Source organism: Eucyclogobius newberryi, unplaced genomic scaffold (genome assembly GCF_026437365.1).
Source record: "Eucyclogobius newberryi isolate DKJ021-1_F unplaced genomic scaffold, fEucNew1.0.hap1 SCAF_2, whole genome shotgun sequence".
In the NCBI taxonomy this organism is placed as follows: domain Eukaryota; kingdom Metazoa; phylum Chordata; class Actinopteri; order Gobiiformes; family Gobiidae; genus Eucyclogobius; species Eucyclogobius newberryi.
In genome coordinates this window covers 20578052-20598686 of record NW_027315834.1, presented here as the reverse complement: position 1 = coordinate 20598686, position 20635 = coordinate 20578052, and the positions used below count along the sequence as shown (strand labels likewise).

General features: G+C 39.6%; 1 protein-coding gene across 3 annotated transcripts; it reads left to right on the top strand.

Moving 5' to 3' along the window:
* The first annotated feature begins 1678 nt into the window (after positions 1–1678).
* rasgrf2a (Ras protein-specific guanine nucleotide-releasing factor 2a) lies at positions 1679–20423 on the top strand. Of its 3 annotated transcripts, none has more exons than XM_072454285.1 (29): positions 1679–2420; positions 12586–12692; positions 13091–13238; positions 13491–13580; positions 13654–13907; positions 13974–14053; positions 14385–14578; positions 14653–14762; positions 14835–14953; positions 15027–15190; positions 15294–15360; positions 15435–15571; positions 15656–15738; positions 15843–16091; positions 16216–16308; positions 16394–16902; positions 17245–17364; positions 17441–17530; positions 17680–17786; positions 18221–18333; positions 18400–18460; positions 18536–18565; positions 18836–18939; positions 19033–19117; positions 19340–19537; positions 19612–19691; positions 19787–19904; positions 19981–20049; positions 20126–20423. In XM_072454285.1, exons 1-29 carry the CDS (start codon positions 2142–2144, stop codon positions 20219–20221), a joined length of 3954 nt encoding a protein of 1317 aa, XP_072310386.1. In that variant the 5' UTR covers positions 1679–2141; the 3' UTR covers positions 20222–20423. The 3 variants fall into 3 exon arrangements, with proteins under 3 accessions (XP_072310386.1, XP_072310385.1, XP_072310387.1); XM_072454284.1 differs by having other exon boundaries at positions 18536–18574; XM_072454286.1 differs by lacking the exon at positions 16216–16308 and having other exon boundaries at positions 18536–18574.
* Positions 20424–20635: the final 212 nt, after the last annotated feature.

Sequence of the window (20635 nt, the reverse complement as noted above, 5' to 3'; positions counted from 1 at the left end):
AATATATTGCTTGACCGGCAGCCAATGGAGGGCAGCTTGAACTGGGGTAATCTGCTAACATCTTACCTGTCAATAGTGGTGCAGCAGTATATGGGACACGCTGTAAACAATAAAGTCAGAGTTTTGGTAAAGTAAAGCCTTGCAGTAATCCAATCTTGAATGAATAAAATCATAAATAACTTTCTCTAACGCAGTGATAAAAAGTGTTTGTTTTGCATTAATTTGAGATGATAAAAACAAGACTGTGCCCTCAGTTAGATCAACTGGACGTGTCACTATTGCCTCAGCATGTTTCCTCTTCTGTCTCAGTCATGGAGCCTGATGTGTCCATGTTCTCTCCTAATTTCACTAGTCTCTCTTGACAGTGGAATAAAAACATGTTATTATTGTCAGAAAGGTTGATTGCACAATAAACTAAATGAATCCAACCTTTTTATGTATAGCCAATGTAAAATATTGCTGACTTTGCTGTGGGCTTCTATTCAAGATGTTTATATATAGATATTTGGTCCATTTCTGTATGAACTTTGTTGTTCCCTTACATAGATGTATAGAACAATTACGCTGTCAGACATGAATAAGAAGCTAAGACAATTGTCCTCTGGAGCCTCAACAACTTTGTCACAACAAGTCACAATTCATTTTCACAACACACAGGCTGCTGAGTAGGCTATTCCACAATACATGCATGTTTAAATTGTGAGTTAAATTAAAGTTGAATAACCTCAAAAGTTTTACTATAACATGTGGAAAACGTTGCAGACTTAGCATAGTTTAACTGAACGGTTCCTCATCTGCCTGATGAACTCTCACAACTAGATGTTCCCCAATTTATCTTCAAATGGCACGTTAGTCCTGGAGCATCTGTAGCCTGTAGTCCGTGGGAGTAAGACTGTGGTTCTCCCAGAGGTCTTTTCCCACATGGGCTTTGTAGTTTTTCTTGCAGAAAGAGGGTCTAAGGACAGTGGATGCTGGGACAGTTGTTTAATCAGCTTTTGATTGTTTCATTGTTGGATTCTCTCACATTCTGTTGGTTAAACAAACATTTTCAAAACGACCAACTGCTGTTGTGATTTTAGGCTTTATAAAAATGTAATCTGTTCACACCAACATATATTTGATTGACGTTACATTGTGAACTGTTTAAATTGTAGTTTATAATAATATCTATGGCAATTTTGGTTCAATTCAGCAGGACATAAGGAATCTTTTTAATCTTCACAATTTCCCTAGTGTGCAGACTATAAAAGGCCCCTTGCTTTTTTGGGGGCTTCAATTGGACACTTACCTGTGTTGAAGAGATCAAATTCAGTCAATCTGCTGCACTAATTCTTCACCCTTACAAATGGATGTTTTAAAGATATACATTTTACAGGCATTTTACCACCATTATCAAGTTATAAATCGTACACTGTAAGCGAACCAACTGCTAGGGCCCCAAAGCCACCAGGGCCCCCCAAGAATGTTGCACAGCACATTACAACTAATCAGAAAACAAGAACAAAATCAGTCCAAAATTGACAAGCAATAACCTATAATATAATCACGCAACTTTCCTTTCTCTACATCTGACAGAAACAAAAACGTTTGACCCGTGTTGCACGTGATGCTGGAGGTGATGCTGGAGGTGATGCTGGAGGTGGAGGTATGCGCGCGGGGCCAGCAGCACTGCGGGGAGCGGGATCTGTCCCTTTAAATTGATGTCAAAGCCGATTACCGCTGATCTCGTCATGATTCTGTTTTCACCGTCTGTTCTATGTGTCTATTTTTGTTGCGCGGCGCTGGTGGGACTCTACAACTGCATCCCAGACAGGGAAGGTGACTCCTCCAGAGGGTCTTGTCTGGCGCACGTGAACTCAGCTGGAGTTGGGAGCATGGGGCCCCTCTGAGCGCACGCACGGATCAGCGGAGGACTGATTTGCGCAGCTCCATGGACATCACAACTTCTTCATGCCATGGCAAGCCTGGATTACCTGCACAACAAACGGACATAGACCTATTGGCCCATTCGTTGCTCTGCATTTCACTTTTATTAACAGTGTCGCTTTTATCAAACGATAAGCACATCACTTGAAGTTGCAGGTCAGTAGTCTACTATTTGAAGTTGGCTCCACGTTGAAACTGAGAGAAACTGCGGTGAAATGCAGAAGAGCGTGCGCTACAATGAAGGACACGCTCTACATCTTTCAGTAATTGCTCGCAAAGACGGCGCCAAGCGGGGATTCTTGGGCAAGAAGACAACAGAGAACGGTCGCTGGGCCGAGAAGTTCTTCGCCCTGTATCAAAATGTGCTCTTCTACTTTGAGAACGACCAGAGCACCAGACCGTCGGGCATCTACCTGCTGGAGGGCTGCACGTGCGAGCGCGCACCAGCCCCAAAAGCGTCCGTCACGAGCAGAGACCCGCCCGAGAGACTGCAGGTACAAGAGAGAACTCAACTTTTGTAAATACACATATGTTTTAGGCCCCTGTGTTCTGATGGTCGCGGTCTTAGTTTGCAACATGTGAACTGCATCCGTTTTGAGAAGAAGCAAATATTTTATATTTTCTGAGTTGTTTTGATGACTCTCGTCTGCACTAATAATATGACCCAGATTGATGTGTTGCTGCTGCAGATTAAGCTGCTGGGCTGGACAAAGTCTGGAAGGAACGCTCATTTACCGACACAATTCATAAATATATAAATATATCATGTATCAACTATATCAACTATATCTAGGAACAGTATCCTCCACGTAAGTGTATACGTGTCGTGTGTGTATGTGTGTGTGTGTGTGTGTGTGTGTGGGTATATATATATATATATATATATATATATATTGCTCAGTATGCATTGTTTCAAATGTGTGTTTGAGGTCTGTAAAAACAGCTACATCAAGATATTAACCTTTATGTAACAAATAGCCTACAAGGTCTATGTTTTTTCTTTCATTTTCAGGTTTGGTTTGGAGTGCCATCTTTGACCCTGTTGTGTAGCCACTGTTGAAGTGGTTCATGGCCTTTTTACTGGAGCGTGGTTAAGATGAAAGTGCAGACAGGTGCAGTGTATTTGGTGTGACAGGGTGGCATTAGAGCTACAGGGGTCTGTTTTGCTCCTGTTTCTGAAAAATGTACTGTGCTTATGTCTTCACCAGGGTTTTATTGGGAGTTTAGAGGGGAACTGATGGAAAGCGAAGTAGTTTATTTGCACATCAAAGGTTTGAATAACACATAATTATTACAAATCTGACAAGCATTGCGACTATATTTGCAATTTATGTTTTATTATTAGTATTTTATTAACAAAGCTAACATTTTGAACAAGCCAAGGGTCATAAACATTTGAGAGAAGAATTAAATATGGACTGTATTAGAACAGGTTTGTGGAGGTCTAAACTACAGGTTTTTCTCAAAATAGGACAGGATATTTAGTTGTTTTGAGGAAATTATGTTACTTAAAACTGCTATCATTGCAATTTGCTCATTGTGTTTTGATTTGATTGCGTTATACTGCCCTAGATTCAGTCTAGTTCAATGTTACACAAATTCCAGCCACACAGAGTTAATGCAGGTAAATCTTTTCATTGATGGCTGATCCGCTGTATCACGACAGGGTTTAAAGGCACTTTTAGGTCAGAAACATTGGTAAGTTTTGGCTGATATACAATAGTGTCGGTGTAATCCCTCATTCGTCCAGGCGTGTTCCATAGTAGAAAAAGCTTCAGTTGTAGTCATCTGGACTCAGTTAGAAAAAATAGACGTTTCGACTCTCATCCAAGAGTCATTGTCAATAAAAGAATTTAGGTCGGGAACTCCGATATTAATACTGTTCTGTGGTAAGACCCACCCATTGGAGGAGCCTTCCTGAAGTAGAAAGAGTTGTTTGTTTCAACAGAAACTCCCCCCTTGTATCTACCGAGCCTATTCAGAATTTTAATGGCCTATTAGAATCCTCTTTGTCTTTGTGACACCCTGGCTCAACCACCCTGAGTACCTGATTAGCTAAATGTCCTTGTCCTGGTCCTCTACCTTTCCAGGGGTTCAGTATTCCATTATAGATACCAGAGGAAGATTGAATCTGAGCCCTCCATTTCTGTTTAAAGAAGGTCTTTCTTTTTTAACAAAAATAGCTTCCTTGACTCCTCTTTCAAACCATCTTTTCTCCCTGCTTAAAACCTTCACCTCACCGTCTTCAAACAAGTGATTAGAGGCTTCAAGATGGAGATGCACGGCACTCTGAGTTCTCGATCTAAATTCTTTTATTGACAATGACTCTTGGATGAGAGTCGAAACGTCTATTTTTTCTAACTGAGTCCAGATGACTACAACTGAAGCTTTTTCTACTAAAGATATACAATAGTGTTCAGCATAGTGTTGTCGCAATGCATTTCAAATAAGGAAAACGCTTGATACCAATTTTGGTACCACATAGTGTTTATAAGCAACCCAATGTCATTTTGCAACGTAAAGATATTATATTGTTACCATGTGGTCTCATACAAGTTCTGATACGGATCTGGACCAGCCTAAAACTATTCAGGAAATGTTAAGCATCACAATGAATTTACCTCATATTTGCAGACTACATCTTCTAATTTTGGTAAATATAAAATGTGTGACTTTAAAGGTGAATTATGTAACTGTTGGAGGGTCCGCCACCTGCTTGTATCTTTAGATATGTTGTTACGCTTTGCCTGGATTGTTCCTCTGTGTGTAATTAAATTCATAATTATCTTATATTTCTCTTTTTTTCCAATTACCGTACCAAGTTTTATTGCTCAAAAATACCTTTCTTATAGCAGAATCGATTTGACCAGTAACTCGGCAAGTGGCACCACCTACTACCGGTAGTCTCCGTGAAGACAGGTAAATGTCATGTCATACTGTGGAAACTTTCAAGTAAAACAGTAACATCTTCATGCAGACAAGCAGGTGGTACACATTTAAACTTTGACATGTTAGACTTTGTTTAACAGGTGCATAGTGCCATGTGATTAGTGCTGCTTCAGCTGGAGCTTGTTTCCATGGATACAAAAAGAGTTGATGGTTGAAGTGGTTCACGTCGAGCAAAAGATGGAGTAGACTTAATGTGATAAAAGGCAGAAGTCCCCACAACATGAGTGCGTCCAGAAAATTGAAATGTGTTCATTCTCGTCACACTGTTGCAGATTCAAATGCTATTTGAGTCTTTAACCCTTTCACACACTGACCAACTGAGCTGCTATGAGACTGACAAACACTTCTGTAAATCATAATAACAACACTAGTGCAAGACCTAGTACCAAAAATACCTTTGGTATCAATATGAGAATAGCTTGAAATGTTTCTTAGCATCTTTCTGTTTGTCTTTAGAAAAGCTACAAAAATTAACTTGAAAAACTTAAAAATAAGAACTTTTATCTTTCTGTTTTTGTACATGATAATTAACACACCAGACAGGAAAAGTCTAATTTAGGTTATTTTAAAGTAAATCAGGTATTGTTTAACTACTGGCACAGAAATAATTCTGAACGGCACATAGAAATATAAATCGCTTCGAGGTCAGTAAGAACAACCAGAAATTAACTATATATATGGTGCACTGGATTATAAGGCACATTGTAATTTTATGAGAAAATTAAAGGCTTTTAAGTGCGCCTTACTGTGTGGAAAATACGGTACATTTTTGTGTCCTTTTGCAAAATACTTTTGGGCATTTATGCTCTTCAAAACACAGGATTTTCATAAATATTTCAATAACATTTTGCAGATTTAGCTTTTTACAATATAACAGTATTAAATGCTTGTATTTCAAATATTTTAGTTTCATTTTTGGAGTAAAAAATGCACTAGGGTCCAAAACGCTTCTAACTATAACATCACAACATGGCTCTCCTCTCAGACTGGGGTTACATCGGGCATCACAGCCTTTGGACATGATTGGTGGTGCTGTTTTAACCCTCATTTAAAGTTTAATCAAATATATCTACCAAAAGTACTACAGTGAAAAATTCACTGGGGCATCGCTCAGGAGCAGTGGTCGCTGCAGCACAGCGCCAGGGCCCCCATCTCCAGATCTTTGTGTTAAGCTTGGTCAGGACTATTGTAACTGGCAGATTTGCCCTAGTGTGCATGTTTGGGAGCTCTAAGAAAACCCACACAGACATTGAGAGAAACATGTAAACGCCACACAGAATGGCCCGGTCTGGCCCAAGAGTGCTAGCCATATATATATACAGGACAAAAGATACAGCTAATAGAGTGTTACATTGTCCTGTGTAGAGATTGGAGATCAGGATGAAGATCCCCATGATCCCCTGCGGCAGGCATTAGTTAGTCAGTGAAAGTTGAGGTTGCTACAATGGTTCAGTTCCTGCAGTAATTTGGTGGCAGGGCCCATTGGGCCCCATGGGCCTCTAGTAAATGGGTAGCTGAAGGAATCTTAGAATACCCCATGGCCCCTGTGCAGTCATATTGGGTTAAAGAATGAAAATCCTTATAAACACACTAATCTTGAGGAGTGTGTCATAGTCCCCTCCAAAAATATGATATGGGACTTTTAAATGTGCAAATGTATAATACACTTTTCCACTAATGGTGTATTAGGTGTATGAGAATGCTTATAATATAAAAAAATATATATAATTTCTAATAATTTAATTTAAAAATGTCTTTTTATATCTTATATTTATCATATTTATCAACTCTTAACAATTTCACACCTACTGTATGTTATTGAGGAAAAAACAGGTCCCCATACCCATCTGGAGCAGATGCAGATATGATTTATTATTAAGTGTATTTATATAGAACTTTTCCACTTATTGATAAGACATTTTGTTCTGTGACATATTCCAATACACAGATAGGATTTTCTTTTTCAATTGACTTTTTTTTGGATAATTTGGCCAAAACATTTAGAGATAAGAGGTTCCGATTTTCGACCTTCTCTATATTCAAAGCACCACAAAATATGAGGCAGGACAGTGTTTGTTTGAGCGCGCTGGTGCTCTGCTGCTACACTTGACTAAGAATAGCATCCTTGGTCTTTGTTGGCGTTTCGCCTGCAGACACAGTCTGAAACCACACACAAACTCACATGGACTAAAGAGGTTTATGGTGTAATCTAATGGATTTATTCATAAAACATCATCAAGTTGATATGGAATTTAGAAAATGTATCACATATGATGTGTGTGTTTGTGTGTGTGGTTTTTTCACCACTTGCCTCTCAGGTTATCAGTAAGTTTATTCCAGTAATGAGTAAAACCATTAGAGAAGGTTGTGCTCCATCCAAGATTACTATGATGCTACAAATGCAACAATACACATTTTCACAGTACTTTACTGTAAAGTTCAGTATTATGCTGTAAGTTGCTTTCACATTTTGTCACATGTAAATGGTAATGGATTACTTTTTAAAAAAAACTAAAAAACAAAACAAACTAAAACTGAAAATTGAAAATAAGAATTTAGGAAGGTGAGACAACCATGTAGTCCAGTTTCTGTCAAATGTGTCAAATTTTAAATTGAGTCCAAATGGGATTTTTCCTTTTTTCTAAATGTCAATTATGATGTTGGTCCTATCCTTAATCATCAGTGCAGTTTGTGTCACCCATTTTTTAAGGGACTTTTTCCCAGCTGTCAGAAGTATGTTATAAAGATATAATCTGTGTAGTCCATGGCGTGGTGTCAAAAACAGCCTGCAGTGCTTTGCTCATTTCTGTCCAATATCTTTGTGCAACAGGACACTCCCAGAACACACGATAATGATACGCCTCCTGGCAACCACAGTTTCTCCAACATTCAGCCTTTCCCTGTTTATAATGGGGACATGGTGTTAAAGAAACTCTGTTGGAAGTATGTGACCCGTAAAAATGACGGCAAAAGGTAATCTGCTGTTAGGGTAAGATAATGGCTACGGTAGCAGATGATTACTGGATTTAGGCAAGAAAAACGGGCCAATCCCAGAGAGATTCATTGAACAGTTGATGAAGAGAGAAGAAGACGCATCACTTTTCTTCAAGGGAGAAAATGTGTAAGTATATTGTATTACTTTTTACAATATATGACTAGAGGAGGGACAGGTTTTTTTTTGTTCCACAAAGTAAAATAGTGAGCGGTTTGGTTCAAGTATGTCAGCAAATTTGAATTGAGTTATTTATGGAGGAGAGAATTAGCCATAATTCATTAGTAAATGAAGCAAAAACATGTATAAAAATTGTTATATTATTTTATATATTTTGTCTTGATAGCTCTGCTGAGGAAGCAATACTGGGCCAGTGAGCAAATTGGTAAGTCATTTCTTTACCTGATATATAAGTGCTTTCTGTTTGGAAATAATACATTTTGTGAAAGTAAATAATGAACTACCTATAAATGTACTGTCTATGTGGCTATACCTTTTCTTCAAGCCTATATTCTGGACATTTATTTAACACTAAAACAATCATAACTGTAAAAAATAATATTTAATGTTCTAATTAATATTATGTAATTTATAGAACGGCGCGACATTTAAAGGTTAATTTTAAAATTTGTAATTTACCGGTAAGTGTAATGTTTTGTCCACAAATAACAAAGTTTATTGTAACAAGTGAATACGTAAATTATGAATATATTCATGACCTGTATTTTGTGTTATTCCTGTTTAATAGATATTAGACACAGATCAGTGTTATTCATTCTTGTCGTTAATTGTACTGTATGAGCTGAATTTGTTTTCCTGTGCACAATAAAGTTACAGAACATGACAAGCTTCTGGTGTTTTTATGCAAAAAAAAATTGTGTTCCCTATAAAAAAAAAAATACAGCAAATTACTGTAAAATACACAGTACCTGTAACATTACTGTAATATGGATTATAGTAGCGCAATACTGTAAAATATGACAAATGGATTACAGTAGTGCTACAGTATGATTTACAGTATTACTGTAAAGTCAGTCTATGGCATCACTATACCACTGTAACTTACTGGCTGTAATATCTACAGCATTATTTTATGAAACATCAACACATGGACTTAAAGACCCACCGTGTAAGTGCCAACGTATACATAGACTGAAATAACACTAATAATCTTCTAAAACATGCACCCTTGTTGTGAAGGGGCTTGTTTCTGCACAGATCTGACTTGTAACTTTAATGGTGAAGGCCACATGTCTCCATAGAGATGCTTGAAAGATTCCACAGGACGACATAATATTTTTCCAAAGATCCATGCAGGCGACATACACCAGGAATCTTACATGGTGCTGCTGTAGTGAATACTCTTATCTATGAAACTCAAAGTAGTATTAATGCATGGCTTTCTGGAGCCATAAAACGTGCAAACATTTTCACCTTTGCTGACAACTGATGAATCAACATTGGGTTTGTAGTGTTGTGGATTGTGTCATCTAACCTGCAGGGATATAAAATGATTCTGCTCCAGATTACAGTATCTTTTGTCCACTGCAGATCAGACTGATAGTATCCTGCCTTCCTCTTTGTTATCCAGTCATTTAAAGTGGGCTTGTGTTCGGGGAAAGCTGCATTAGCAGTGCAAGGAGATCTACAGGCCGTAGTGGTTACATAACGCGTCCTTCCCCCATACATACACACATACACACACACGCACGCACGCACACACACACACACACACACACACACACACACACACGCATGCACGTACACACACCCACACACACACACACACACACACACATACACACATGCATGCACAAGCACACCCACACGCACGCACACACACACGTACAGCACACACACGCACACGCACACACACACACACACACACGCACGCACGCACGCACACACACACACACACACACACACACACACACATACACACATGCATGCACAAGCACACACACACACACACACACACGTACAGCACGCACACACACACGCACACACACACGCACGCACACACACACACACACACACATACACACATGCATGCACAAGCACACACACACACACACACGTACAGCACGCACACACACACACACGCACACACACACACACACACACACACACGTACACACACACACACAGCCCTTAAGCCTCTCTGGTCCGGCACACGCAAGTATCTCTCAGCCGCTTATCGTTACATCATTACTACACAGGCCTACTTTCTCCCAGTGTTAGCCTTACCATCACATAAAGTCTCCCAAAGTCAACTTAAAATGTTATGAATGTTAATCCAATTCATGACAAAACCAAAAACTGATTATTACTAGGAATGATCTCTATCAAACAATGTAATTGATACATAACATGTAGGCTAAATAGATGTCCAATATGGTACTGATCTCTGGCTGTTCCAAGCCGTAGCGAGGATCGGCTAAACAACAGACTGGGGATTTCTTGTGATTTTGAACGGTCACTCAGGCATTTTGCAAAATGAAAAACAAAAACAAAAAGACTATTGGATTACATTCCTCAAGAAATATATAGTCAATTTACAAAATGTATTGGTTGTTTCTAGAGTTATTAGTGTTTGAAGTTGCTGTTAACGCCTATATGTCTTTAGTACATAACATTATGCTGTATTATCCTTTCCATCATTTTGTGGCACGGGAGCGCAAAAGTTAGTACTTCAGGAAATTGTCTCCAGGAAGGTTTTGGCCTTTCTCTGTGGAGTTGCATGTTCTTTCTGTGTCTGGTTTCATCTGGGTTGTCCAGTTTCCCCTGCCACAAAAATGTAAACAATTCTCTGAAAAAGAGATTCTAAATCTCAGAGGGTCTATCTTGGTTAAATAAAGGTCAATAGATGAATTAGCCTAAAGTCAACTATAAATATTTCCTATTAAAAAATATGACTATCCAATTATCTTTGAATATGTAATTCTCCTGTGTCAAAGTATTATGTAACACTATAAAATGACCTGCTGTTAACGTAATCTATGAATATGTTCAACATGTCAAAATTAGAATCAGAATTAGAAAGAATTTTATTGCCATTATCAATGAACAGGTTCAAAAACTAGGAATTTGCTTTGGCATTAAGCTGCAATATACAACAATGAATAATAATATTAGCAAAATATATACATAAAAGTGCAAGCCTAAAGTTTAGAATTTACATATAAAATAAAATAGAATATACACACAATTTACAGTTGGTCAGAATTGTGCAAAAAATGAGCAGTGCAATGAGTTTTTGTTGCTTTGAATAATAGTTAAAATGGCAGATGTTGAGTGTTCATGAGTCCAACGGCAGAGAGAAACTGTTCTTGTGGCGGGAGGTTATGGTCGAGATCAGGCATGTCCAAACTAAGGCCCGGGGGCCAAAAGCGGCCCTCAGACCAATTTTTGTTGGCCCTCCGGCTTCCTGCTAAGTTTGTCCAAACAGCAAAAAGTTGTACTTTTTACTGTAAAATTTGTAAAATTTCAATCATTTTGATGTTATGCCAACTATGGAAACTATGTCAAATGTATTCAACAAATTGAACGTTGTTTTGTCTGGCCCTCAGAGCCATATAAGTTTCAAAATGTGGCTCTCTGTGAAAAAAGTTTAGTCACCCTTGGTCTAGATGGACCGCAGCCTCCTGCCTGAGGGCAGTGGCCTCCTGCCTGAGGGGAGTGGCTCAAATAGTCCATGCTCAAGGTGAGAAGGGTCAGCTGTGATCCGACCTGCACGTCCCAGAGCCCTGGAGACGTACAGGTCCTGCAGCCGATCACCTTGTCAGCAGAGCACACAATGCGCTGTAGTCTCTGTTTGTCCCTGGCTGTGGCTCCAACGTACCACACGGTGATGGAGGAGGTGAGGATGGACTCAATGATGGCCGTGTAGAACTACACCATCATCTCCGCTGTCAGATTGGCTTTCCTAAGGAAGTACATCCTCTGCTGGGCCTTCTTGATGAGGGAGCTGATGGTGAGGTTCCACTTGAGGTCCTGGGTGATGGTGATGTCGAGGAAGCGGAAGAAGGCCATAGTGGTAAACTCAAAATGAACATGAACACAAATTGATACTAAAACTAATATCTAGACCAGGAGTGTGAACAGGAGTGTGGACAGCATATCAAAGTGCAGGTCCATTGGTGAGCAATTCAGTGAGACATAAATATAAGGCTTGTCTCCCACCAAACATCTGATTCTAATATAGTTACGATACTGGAGGTTTCCTAAATTTGCAGTAAAAAGTAATGCTTCTGGTGTACAATTTTTGAATAGTATATAGTTGTGTGTGTTTTCACATTTTAAACATGTCCAGGAGAAAAGACTGAAATAGGCCTGTGAACTCACGAACTAAAAACGTTTTGAATGCACTTTTACCAACAGCAGGCTAGTAAGCACCTCAGTTAGGTCACAAAAAAAGAGTTTGCAGCTGGGTTTATTCTAGACTGTATGGCATGTGATATGTTCACAATTTAGGCCAGTGTTTCCCCTGATCATGCACTGACACCTCTTGTTCATCATTTAGACAGACAATGTGAGCCACTGATTTAGGCCAACTTATCGGCCAAGTAGGTTATGACCAAACTAAAGAAATGAAAGCAAAAATTATCAACTAAAAAAGGTGGGACAACACAAATTATTATGATAAGATTAAATGTATCTGGCCGGTCCAGTAGTAATCTGTAGGAGGGTTGCTTGAATGTTTTATGTTCTTTTTTCAGCACTACTTCCTGATTATTTTTGGTCATGATGGACAAAAGCCTTTGGAGCTTCGATCTGAGGAAGAATCCGACAGTAATGAGTGGGTGGAGTGCATCCAGCAGGCGAGGTTAGTGATGCCCCAGCCATTGATATTTCACTCTGAAAAGGTTGTGTAATGCTGTAAAGACTTTCCTTATAGAGATTTGTTCGATTCTCATACTCGTCACAATACCACCATAACTTTCATCAGTGTGTGTGTTCTATTGTATGTGCTGACAGCAATTCATATCTCGGCCACACTGGTGTTGGTGTTATGGCTAGGAATGTTTCATCACTGACTTGTTTGTGCACTCAACCTCTCGTTTCACCTGCTACTATTTTTATCTGGCAAATGCAGGATTTTTTACTTCTCTTTAGACATTACATTTAAGATAGAAATGGTTAACTTTTGATCAATTCAATAACTGTTTGTTGTTGATTACACACGAACGGTTGCTTGTTTCAAACACTGTGCTCTTGCCTTAGTTACTCGGACATCATCATTGAGCGCGAGATCCTGATGCAAAAGTACATCCACCTGGTGCAGATCATGGAGACTGAGAAAACTGCAGCCAATCAGCTGCGCACTCAGCTGGAGGACCAGGACACAGAGATAGAGAGACTCAAAGCTGAGGTACACATGGCTAAAGCACATCTGTGCACATGCATGCATACACATATTCATTCTAGCACATGGTCAGACCTTCAAACACACAACACTATGTAAAAGCGCTTAATGTGTTACTAGAATGCTTACGATATGATTGTGCTCCATAAAAATAAATAGCTCAGCAGGACCACATCATACAAAACAGGCTCTGCTTTGAAGCTTCTGAATATTTTACTCTCCATGCCAATGTATTCTTATAAACATTGTTGTTTCAAGATTGTAGTGCTGAACAAAACCAAGGAAAAGATGTTGCCTTGCCAGAATAATCAAGAGGAGGAAGACTCAGATATTAAAAAGATCAAAAAGGTAGGTTAACTCACCATCCGTATTATAGTATATAGAGAACTTGCCTCGGTATAAATTAAATTTTTCTGGGCAGGTCCAAAGTTTTCTGCGTGGCTGGCTTTGTAGACGAAAGTGGAAGATCATTGTCCAGGATTACATCTGCTCCCCTCATGCAGAAAGCATGAGGAAGAGGAACCACATTGTCTTCAACATGGTGGAGGCAGAGACTGAGTATGTCCACCAGCTGTCCATCCTGGTCAACTGTTTCCTTAGGCCGCTGAGGATGGCCGCCAGCTCCAAGAAGCCTCCGATCAGTCACGACGACGTCAGCAGCATCTTCCTCAACAGGTGTGTTCAAAAGTCTCTCTGGCACTTGAAAGTCAAGTTCTATCAATAACTTTCTCCTTTCCTTAGTGAGACCATTATGTTCCTGCATGAGATCTTTCACCAAGGACTAAAGGCTCGAATCGCCAACTGGCCAACTCTGGTTTTGGGTGAGCTCTCTGTCATTTGTATTTTCAGAAACCATAATTCATATTGTTTGAGTTTGTTTTGTTTCTACTTTTTGTCCAGTACATTGGCTCTATTTTGAACACATTTATCAACATACCACCAACAACAAAACAAAACTTATCTTGCCCAGCAAACACAGAGTTGAGGAACTTAAACACATTTTAAACATACTGTGTGTCACTGGCTCAGAAAGCAGAAAGAGCCGCCGTGCAGAAAACAAAAAGTAACAAGGCAGTGTACAGTTAAGTGGTAGTGCCAGACACAATTTTATTAAGTGTGTTTAGTTCATCTTTTACCTATGTTTGTTTTCAGCTGACCTGTTTGATATTCTGCTACCTATGCTGAACATATACCAGGAGTTTGTGCGTAATCACCAGTACAGCCTTCAAGTTCTAGCCAACTGCAAACAGAACAGAGATTTTGACAAACTTCTCAAACAGTACGAGTCCAATGCCGCCTGTGAGGGCCGTATGCTGGAAACCTTCCTTACATACCCCATGTTTCAGGTAGAACCTACATACAGTATCCTCACGCTCTAACTTTTGTTCTCGGAGTACTATTTCAAATTTAAATGTCACAGATTCCTCGATACATTATCACTCTCCACGAGCTGCTGGCACATACACCTCATGAACATGTGGAGCGCAAGAGCCTGGAGTTTGCCAAATCTAAACTGGAGGAGCTGTCCAAGTATGTAAATATGTTGTTTTAGTTTACAGTAAGTCTTAGTGTCAGCTTAAAGACAAATTGTTGTGTTTATAGGATGATGCATGATGAAGTCAGCGACACGGAGAACATCAGGAAGAACCTGGCCATAGAACGGATGATTGTAGAGGGCTGTGACATCCTTTTGGACACAAGTCAGACCTTTGTGAGACAAGGTGGGCAAAACGTTTCTCGGTTCATAGGAGATTCTAAAACTCTGTAAACACTGATTTTGAAACACTTTTGCAGGCTCATTAATCCAGTTGCCATCCAGCAGTGAACGAGGCATGCTCAGTAAAGTCCGTCTGGGTTCTCTGTCCGTTCGTAAAGAAGGAGAGAGACAGTGTTTTTTGTTTACCAAGCACCTGCTCATCTGCACTCGCACCTCGGGGGGAAAACTTCACCTGCTTAAGGTCAGCCTCATATACAATTCTGTGTATTAAAGTCCACAATGAATAGTACATTGAATGCCAATTTTATTAAGGAAATATGCAAATAACTTTTTTCATCCAACAGCAAGTGGGCACACTGTCTCTGATTGAGTGCACTCTAATTGAAGAACTCGATGTCAATGATGAGGACTGTGAGTATAAGACACGCTGTAATTTTGAGACTTAGTGGTAATTTAACCTTTTTCTTTATATATTTTTTTTACAGACAATGCAGCAGGTCAGGGGTTCAACCATTTGCAGTTCAAGATTGTGGTGGAGCCTCCTGAAGGACAGCCTTTCTCTGTGGTCCTGTTGTCTCCTTCACGTCAGGAAAAGGCTGCCTGGACAAGCGATATCAGCCAGGTTTACATTCTAATTCATTTAAATACAATTAGTGCATTTAGATTGTACATGAAACTTACGCAATCAATTTACTATGTCCTTTAGTGCATTGATAATATCCGATGCAATGGTTTGATGACAAGTGTGTTTGAAGACAACTCTATAGTTTCTGTGCCACACATGATCAAGTGAGTCAAAACTCTAGACATAAATAATAACAATTTGCTTCAACAAACTGACCTTGTAACAAACAATATAATATTCTAAACTAAACTAATATTTTTATATTCAGATCGGATGCCCGGCTGCATAAAGACGATGTAGACATATGCTTCAGTAAGACCCTTAACTCATGCAAGGTCCCTCAGATCCGTTACGCCAGTGTGGAGCGACTACTTGAGCGCCTCACCGATCTGCGCTTCCTGTCCATCGACTTTCTCAACACGTTCCTGCACACGTACAGGATCTTTACTACTGCGGCTGTGGTCATCGACAAACTGGCTGAAATTTATAAGAAACCGTTCACCTCAATACCAGTGAGGTACTTGTTACCAAACATCTCTGTTGTTTTCCCAACCTCTTGTTCGTTCTTCATCACATTTATTGTCACCTCATTGTCTTTGTCCATTCTCCACTGCATCTACCTGTATCTGTCATGGCCCCAGGATTGAACAACATTCATGTGATCGTCTTTCCATTATGTCACTTTGTCCTGACTACAGTCTGAAGATCACTCAGCTTGCCCTGGATCAGTCCAAGTACATACTCTCACCAGGTTGTGTCATCTACTTGTCATTGTGAACAGTAGTTACAGGGCATTGCTTTTTTTTTTTCTTCATACAGGTCATTGGAGTTGTTCTTTGCCACCAACCAGGGAGCATGGGGAACTGACCCCTTGAACAATAAATCTCCAAGACTGTGCCGCAAATTCTCCTCTCCTCCTCCTTTGTCCATTCCCTCCCGGACTTCCTCTCCTGTGCACAGCAGGAAGCTCTCCCTCAGCTCCCCAATTGGTCCAAAGGTATCAGCCCTGGATCTGACCTTCACCCCTTCCTCATCAGCAGCAAACTCGCCCACATCCATTAACTGTCCAGGCATCTCCTCTCCCCCTCCCATGATGACCAGAACCCCCTTTGGCTTTTCTTCTCCTCCGCCCACTGCCAAGCGCTCTCCCAGCCTTCCTCAAGCCTCAGGGATGTCCTCTCCACCACCTTTCTGCACAAAGGCGCCTCTGGACCTCAGCCGTGGTCCCAGCTCCCCAGAGCTCAGCCCATCAGCTGGGGACGATGTTAGTGGAGAGTTGCCTCGCATTGAAGCCTTCTGTGGGAAGCTGAGGCGCAGCATCCGCAGGGGTAAGAGCCCATAACATGATCACACTGTCATCCAGATTAAGGAGTCTCCATGTTCACATATTTATTCATTTATTTAAAAAGCATTGTTTTGGAGCCTTGTGTTTTATTTTTTTTAAAAAGAGCAAAAAAAACACATATAAACACACATATATATATATATATATATATATATATATATATATATATATATATATATATATATATATATATATATATATATATATATACTGTGTATATGTTTTCGGAATTGTGAATTTTGACACATTTTACTATATTTACTATACACAATTACGTGTGTCCGTGCAGTTTAACATATTATTAACATAATGTGGCTGCCAACAGCTGTGCTGGAAACAGTATCTCTTGACAAGTTCATTCCAGAGACTTCGGGGAGCAGTGAGTCAGGTGACATATCGCCCTGTCGATCTCCTTCAACACCAAGACACCTGCGCTACAAAGGAGGTAACACCATTATGTCAATGGATATAATAATGCAAGATTAAACATTAAAATACAAACTTCATAATGTTTATTGCAGTGACCTCGGGAGACAATCCTCGCTGTACAATGTCACCAGCTTCAGCATTTGCCATTGCCACAGCAGCTGCCAGTCACAGCAGTTCCCAGGGTAAACACATCAACACACTTCTGCTAATGACACAATTATACTACACAAAAGTGACTGCAATTTATTATATTCCAAATACCAACAATATAAAGATTGGGAAATTAGACCTTTCTACCATTGTTAATTAGTTCAAAACTGCCCTTTCCTAGGTTTTAGCGGCTCAGAAAAAAACTGTGATAAAGAATTCATTATTCGAAGAGCTGCAACCAACAGAGTCCTGAATGTTTTGCGGCATTGGGTGTCAAAGCACTCTCAGGTAAGTTTGCATCTACATGAACATTTGTCCCTGCTCATCAGCTATAAAAGGTCTTATATAGGTCAACATCCTCCCAAGGATGAGATAGATTTTTGGCCGTAGGCTTTATTAGACAGGAAAGACAGCGTGAAATGGGGGATGAGAGAGAGGTGAGGACATACAGTAAATTGTCAGAGTCGGGATTCGAACTACCAAATACTGCGGCCGGCTGCACGTGGAGCCTGGCATATGTGTGCTGTGACTTAAACACTCGACCACCGGGCAGCACAGACCGTTTTCTGGTGTCATGATTCTTTTATCAATATTCTGTAAAGTTAGCTTTAACTTTGTGTCTAGACACTGTAAGATGTTATTCTGCAGGATGGTTTTAACAGGAAATGAGTGTCTATATATAAAAATGACAAATAGGATCAACATTTTCTTCTCTTTTTTAGGATTTTGAAATGAACTGTGAACTGAAGTATGGCGTTATTTGTCTTCTGGAGGAAGTGCTTAAAGATCCAGACCTTCTGCCTCAGGAGCGAAAAGCCACAGCAAATATATTGAGGTATTACAAAAACCTTTTAATAAAAGGGGGGAAAAGTACCGGTAATTTACTTGGTTTTGGTTGCAGTGCACTTTCTCAAGAAGATCAAGATGATGGTCAGCTTAAGATTGAAGATATATTGCAGTTGGTTAGTATGCATTGAAATACAAAATATCTAGTTTATTCATCAAGTAATTAACAAGATGTTGTGTTTTTGACACAGAAAAGTGGTCCCCTTCTTCACTTCATTGCGGTAAGAGAGGTTCTTATTTTGGTACACGAAATCTTAGAATATCTCACCACTATAAAATTGTCTGATTAAGATCAAAGATATACATGTTTATTAAATATTGGTCATGGTTTTGTATACAACTGGTTCATAAACATTTTATCCCGTGTTGATGGGTTACTCTAAAATGTTTTGAAGTCTAGTGATGAGACCGTTGACCCTTGTGTGACAAAATTAACTCCTCTAACTGCATTGACTGTGACGTGTATGTAAGTGTACTTTTTGTGATTTTAGGCAGAGAGTCCCAGGACTGAATGTTTTGAGTCGCTCTCTGCTATGGAGCTGGCAGAACAAATTACCCTGCTGGATCACATAGTGTTTAGAAGTATTCCTTATGAGTGAGTAAAGTCTATATTGTAACAGTTGCTTTACCCGAACCATATACAGTTGTGTGGACTGTTTTCATGATGATAATTCATACATATTTAAAGGGAGTTCCTGGGCCAGGGCTGGATGAAGGCAGACAAGACAGAGCGCACGCCTTACATCATGAAGACTAGTCAGCACTTCAATGAGGTAAATGTTTTATGTACAAAGCAGTGCAGTCATTTCCTCATTATTCCCCAACAATATAGTAGTAATTATCAAATAAATGAAATAAATTCTAAATGCATTTTTAAAAGTATTGTCTGACTTGGTTTACCGGTTCATCGTTGGTTATGGTGGGAGCTTCTTAACTGACATGTTCATAAAAGACCGTAAAGTGTCCTTAAATCTGAAGACGTTTGTTGCCTGCAGATGAGTAACCTGGTGGCCTCTCAGATCATGGCCAACGCAGACGTGGGCTCCAGGGCAAGCTCCATAGAGAAGTGGTTAGCTGTGGCAGATATCTGTCGCTGCCTCAACAACTACAATGGTGTGCTTGAGATCACTTCTGCCCTTAACCGCAGCGCCATCTACAGACTGAAAAAGACATGGGCCAAAGTCTGCAAACAGGTTGGATAATGTTCTCTGCAAAGGTCACCAATTTGTTGTGTTCATCTGTGTCAAGTTGTCGTTGTGTTTTCTAGACAAAAGCTCTCATGGACAGGCTGCAAAAGACAGTATTGTCAGAAGGCAGGTTTAAAAATCTCAGAGACACACTGAAAAAGTAAATAAACAACAATATATATGATAAAAATATATAGTTAAACAGTTTAACCCTAATTTAAAAACAAAACAATGCTGTTTTTGATATGTTTGCAGCTGTAACCCTCCATGTGTCCCATATTTGGGCATGTACCTCACAGACCTGGCATTTATTGAGGAAGGAACACCCAATTTCACTGAGGAGGGTTTGGTGAACTTTTCCAAAATGAGGATGGTAAACAAATCAATTGATTTTGAAACGCTAAATGTTTCAAATAGATACCGAATCAATTCTTTGCTCTTTGCACTAGATATCTCATATTATTCGGGAGATTCGTCAGTTTCAGCAATCCCCCTACAGGATAGAGCACCAGCCAAAGGTACAATGAGGTTATTGTCGCTAGAGTGTAATTATTTTGTTTAACACATGCAATATGATGTTTCCTCATTTTCTAGGTGACACAGTTCCTTTTGGATAAGTCACTGGTGATGGATGAAGACACTCTCTATGAGCTCTCACTGAATATTGAACCTCGAGTCCCTCCAAGCTGAGAATCATCAGAAAGCACACATTATTGTAGTGTCAATAGAGGAAATGCAAGTGTTGCCCATCTGCACTGCCTCTAATGATCTCAGGGAAAAAAGTGCCTTTTTGAATGAATCGTGCGCCAATGTTTGTCATACAATGATACATTTTAATACATTATGTGGTCATGGAAGTTAAAACTTTCTGCAACACTTCTAAATATAGAACTACTATCTGTATCTACCTGCGTTGCAACAATGAAATTTCCCCATGTGGGACAATAAAGGATTATCTTATCTTAACACATACTATAGGCATTATTTGAACTCCTTCCTCCAATACAGTATATAAAATATGTTTGCATGATCTGTAGAAGATCTAACAGTGGCCATGTTTACAGGCACACCAAAATCTGATGTGACTAATCTGATTTCTCTCTT

What these genes read in the sequence shown, in the direction of transcription:
- rasgrf2a (XM_072454284.1), top strand. Translation starts at nt 2,142, where the DNA reads ATGCAGAAGAGCGTGCGCTACAATGAAGGACACGCTCTACATCTTTCA. An exon ending in TTCACCTCAATACCAGTGAG is followed by an intron (nt 16,092 to 16,215) that starts GTACTTGTTACC and finishes TCATGGCCCCAG; the next exon opens with GATTGAACAACATTCATGTG. An exon ending in GGGCCAAAGTCTGCAAACAG is followed by an intron (nt 19,538 to 19,611) that starts GTTGGATAATGT and finishes TGTGTTTTCTAG; the next exon opens with ACAAAAGCTCTCATGGACAG.